Genomic DNA, 4,636 nt, shown 5'->3' on the forward strand with positions numbered 1-4,636 from the left:
TCAATGATCTTCCGAGGTCTCTTCCAGCCCTAATGTCTATAAAATCTATGAAGCCACAGCAGGACACAGCAACAGTAAGGCCTGCCAGCCCTGCCCCACCAGCCAGAAGCCCCTGCGTAGCAGAGACTTCTGGCCTGGAACCATGGGGCTGTTTGTGCCTGCCTGTACTGGAGCGGGAAATTCAGGTATGGGGGGAAAAGCAGGAAGGCAGGGGAGATCTGTGGGTGATTGTCCTAGTCCATGGGGCCGGGTCGGCTTCTGCTGAGTCCCATGGTCTGCATCGTCTGGTGTAAGATGAGCCCACAGGCAGGCAGGAAAGTGGAGAAAGCAGTGGCAGAAAGTGGGGGGAGGGGAAGCAAGCAGGCATGTGGGGCCTGCACCGGTGTCCCGGGGCCAGCAACAGCAGGGCCCAGAATGGGGTGGCAGGAATGCAGGGTGGGCTGGCAGGGTTCTATGGAGCTGGGCTGCACCAGCAAGGAGATTGGGGAACTGACCTAGCAGCCCCTGCCCATACAGCCCCTGCCAACCAAAACCCTGTGCTCCTGCTGCCCCACCCTAGGCCCTACTGGTGCTGGCCCTGGGGCACTGGTGCAGGCCCCACAGCTGAGGTGTGGCTGCTTCACTGCCATCTGACAGTTGCCCTGCAGCTGTTCCACACTGTCACTGTTGCAGCGCTGGACAGCTCAGAGGCAGTGAAGGACCCACAGGGCAGGCTGGTATGGTGCAGGCTCCAGGCGGCTGTAGTAAAAACTGCCTAGCAGTGGTGAGAAGGGGCCGCTTTCCCCCATGCCGAGCAGCAGTTTCTGCCCAGGTGCTGCTGCCACTACTCAGCCCAGGGCGAGCCCGGAGCCGGCATGGGGCGAGTCACGGCTGCATACGTTGTTCTCCGCCACTACCACTGCACGTCCATTGTGGCAGGACACACAACAGTGGGGCGGTGCAGAGCGGGCGTGGGCATGCTGGGGCTATGCGCTGTTGGCTGTGGTGAGGTGGTGCCACAGGCATTGTGGCAGGGTGGGGGTGGGTGGTGACTGGCTTGGGGGGTGGACGCAGGGGGCTCCCATGCACACCGCACCATACCCTCAAACACTTCTTAAATACCACACAGCCACACCCAATCACACACCTCACAAATACCATACCCCCCACACACTTCCACACAAATACCATACCCCCACACACTTCCACAAACATTCCATTCCCACCTACAGCTCCCCACAAACCCTACACACCCACTCACCCATACCTCCACAACACCCCTGCAGACCTCACACAATATACAAGAATAAGACTGCATTTTGAGCTCTTATGCAATCATTTCTACATGTACAGCACAAACACAAAAAAAAATTATCCTGATTTGTGTAATTAAAACAAAACACATTATTATGGGTGTTTGATTTTTAGTATACAATTTTTTTCCAATTTTAAGATAGTAATCCCTCTTCTGCAAAGGAATATTTCCAGGGGCAAGGAGAGAGACTTCGGGTGGCAAAGGTCAGAGGTTAGGGGTGGGACTTCTGGTCCCAAGATGGCAAGCAGGGGGCAGGGCACCTGTCAAAGGGTGGAGCTATGCATGCAGCCCTTGACAGCTTACCAGAACTCAGTAAGCAGCCCTCTGCCCAAAATAATTGTCTGCCTCTGCCATAGACCAACACGGCTACAATCAATAACCCATGAAAAGACCTTAGTATTTCTCAGTTTACTGCCCTTTAATTAGTAGTGTCCTTAAGAACAGGGAAAAAGAAACATGATTTTCACTATGACATTCCATCTTCCATTATTTTACCTGTAAAATTCCTAGTATAAAGCTAGGAGGTATTTATAACATGTACAATTATTAAGTAAATATGATATAACTGCCCTGAAAAGCAAGTTTTTCAGTCTGTGGAAACTTGCTTGTCTTTCTTTTTGCAAAGGGATAAATTAGTAATTTTTACTAATTACTAGAGAGAGAAAACATGGTTGAGTGGGTGAAAATGAAGGACAATACATTAAAATATTTCTCAGACTAAGTCTAACCATAATGCTGTGCTTGTTGGCTGCCACCACAGGGACCTGAAACTGTCCTGAATTAGATTTTCTAAGTAAAATATACATATGTAAAACAATGACCTGAGCAGTAGTGTTGTATTTGTGGACTAAACTGGGTTTGGTGAAAGCAGCAAAATGCAAGGTCTTTTTAAAAGAAACAAAACAAAACAGAGTCTAGCCCCTATGGTTGGATAGTAAATTTCCCAAGCTCAAGCCAAGCATAATTGATGCAGATTGGTCTCTTCAGTCTCCAACTCTTTAGGAAACTAAAATACCTTTTTTACCTTTGTCTAAAATGCAACATTAACTCTTACATCTAATCATAACACTAACGTTTATTTTAGATTTATAATACGTATAAATGCATGGCTTAAGAGGATTATTTTTATTCTTTCTGGTAACTCTTTTTCAGCAGCTGACAACTTAAGATAGAAAATATAGTCAAATTGCTCTGAGGAAGACCAATTTCAGACTAAAAGAATTTGGCATACCTGCTCCATGTTTATTTAGTATTTAATATTAAAGTTAAATAATTAAAGTTAAATGTCACATGAATAAATGTCATACTGATAACACTGGGGTTTAGTTTTAGACTAAATATACTCCATTTCCTGGTAGCTATAGAACTATCAGTATTACTTTCCAACATTCTGAGTGACTTTCAAGAAAGCCAAAAAGACTCCAAACATTTAGATTTTCAGTCAATCTGCTCTGACTGATCTAGGTATCAATAGCCAGTACTTCTCACTTTTTTTAAACCCAAGGCACCCATAGGAAAACTAACACTTAGTTGTTACTCAGTTTTTGACTACTGGTAGCTAATAGACCATGTTTTCTGCTGCAATGTACTTCTGAAAGACCACACCAAATGTATTTAACACTACTGATACATACTTGAAGCTTCAGGGTTTATCTTGCGAATCATGTTCACACCTAATAGCGCTAACATTGAGTGGCATCCCACGGCACCCCGAAAAGATCCATCTCAAGGTACCCCTGGGTGTCACTGCACTCTGGCTGAGAACGATGGATTTAGATTAATAGAATGATCCAAATTACTTTGTGTTTAGCCTTCCTACTCTGTAGTTTGGTACAAGAGTTCTTTTATTATAAAAGCTTTCAAACAAAACAAAATACAGCTTCCCTGGGTACCTGTTTGTATTGTGTAGTGTCTTTTAGTTTTCCCAGTTCATACCATTATAGATCAGGACCAGAACCCAATCTTTAGTGAGAACTTCACAAATATAGAAGAAGAGGGGGAGGCATTGTAATGCCTGAATTTTGCATCAGGATCATTAGCAGAACATACTCCTTTTAAGCTGAATGCATTTCATAGTGGTATGCTAATGTGGAAGAATAAACATTTCTGGTTTAAAAATGTTGGTTTCCTACCTCTGGTGCAAACATGGTGTCATAGGTGGGATTATACTGAACTTCCTTGACAGCAGGGTCAAGGTGGACTCCTGTCTCCACATCTTCCTAAAATACAACAGAAGTGTTAATGAAACTCTAAGAAAACCATCTCAAATACACAGAGAATCCCAAATACTTAAGAATCAATTTATCAGGTAGATCAAGAACAAAAATTTGACAAGTTTTCAACGAAGGCGCCCCCTTACCTGCATTGTTGCAAATGCAATTCTACACATGCACTTTTCTGTCAAAATTTTACACGCAGCAAGCACCAAAATTTGTCAGAGTTTAACAACCTCTTCTCTCTCAAGTTGTTTAGAAAAGACAAGTAGCAGCAGCCAAGGACTTTTTAAAGGCTCCAAAGGAGGCAAGAATTCCACCCCTCTCTTCCCCTCCAAGCTCAGAGGCATATCCCCTCCCCTCCCATTCCTTCCTCCCCTATCTGCCACTGCCACTGTCCCAAGGGCAGGGGGAGTTCCAGAGCTGCTCCAGCCCAGCTGTGTGAGGGCTGGGTTCAGTCCAGGACAGCAGCAGCAACAGCAGCAAAAGCAATAACAGGTGGACAGGTTTCAGCCCTCGTGAAGCCTAGTTGGAGTGGCTCTGGAGCTTCCCTCACCACCAGAATGACAGGGACAGTGGCAGTGACAGGCGGATGAAGATAGGAGGATGGGGACAGCTGAGAGAACATGCCTCCGAGCATGGGGAAAGAGAATTCTTACCTTCTTTGGGGACTTAAAGTTCCTGGCTGCTGCTTACATGGCATGATATGCCCACCCTGGTGGAGGGAGGAGGAGGAGGGGGAGGAGGCTAGGAGCTGGAGGTACAACTAACCCTGCAGCGCCAGCCAGTGCTCCCACATCCCCCTTTGTAAAATCCTGGATATGCTTCTGCATTTTTACATCTTCAGCTTCAGGCTAAACAAGACAGTCTGTGGACGATTTCTTGTTCAACAATTTTACATTCAAATTAATTCTGAGGTCTGAAGGAATGTCCAGGGACAGTAAAGTTTTCTGCCACACACTTGCATGTCTGGAACTGATCTCAAATTGGAGGTTGTTCATTCTTATATGTAGGGATTGCCTTGTCTGTCCAATGTCGACAGCAGAGGGGCACTGTACGCAAGTGATACTGTGCTATGCCACAGAAATAGAGGATGTTGTCTGTAGTCCATACACACAGGGACAAACTT

At 45.7% G+C, this 4,636-nt stretch overlaps 1 protein-coding gene across 1 annotated transcript in view; it reads right to left on the reverse strand.

The window, feature by feature from the left end:
• CDC40 (cell division cycle 40) overlaps positions 1-4,636 on the reverse strand; it is a 104,373-nt gene that overhangs the window by 62,218 nt on the left and 37,519 nt on the right. The window contains exon 2 of the mRNA XM_019520103.1: positions 3,427-3,513. Within this exon, the coding sequence (XP_019375648.1) occupies positions 3,427-3,513 (87 nt within the window). The remainder of the gene's footprint in view (positions 1-3,426; positions 3,514-4,636) is intronic.

Source organism: Gavialis gangeticus, unplaced genomic scaffold (assembly GCF_001723915.1).
Source record: "Gavialis gangeticus isolate Ggan-Ray unplaced genomic scaffold, GavGan_comp1, whole genome shotgun sequence".
In the NCBI taxonomy this organism is placed as follows: Eukaryota; Metazoa; Chordata; order Crocodylia; family Gavialidae; genus Gavialis; species Gavialis gangeticus.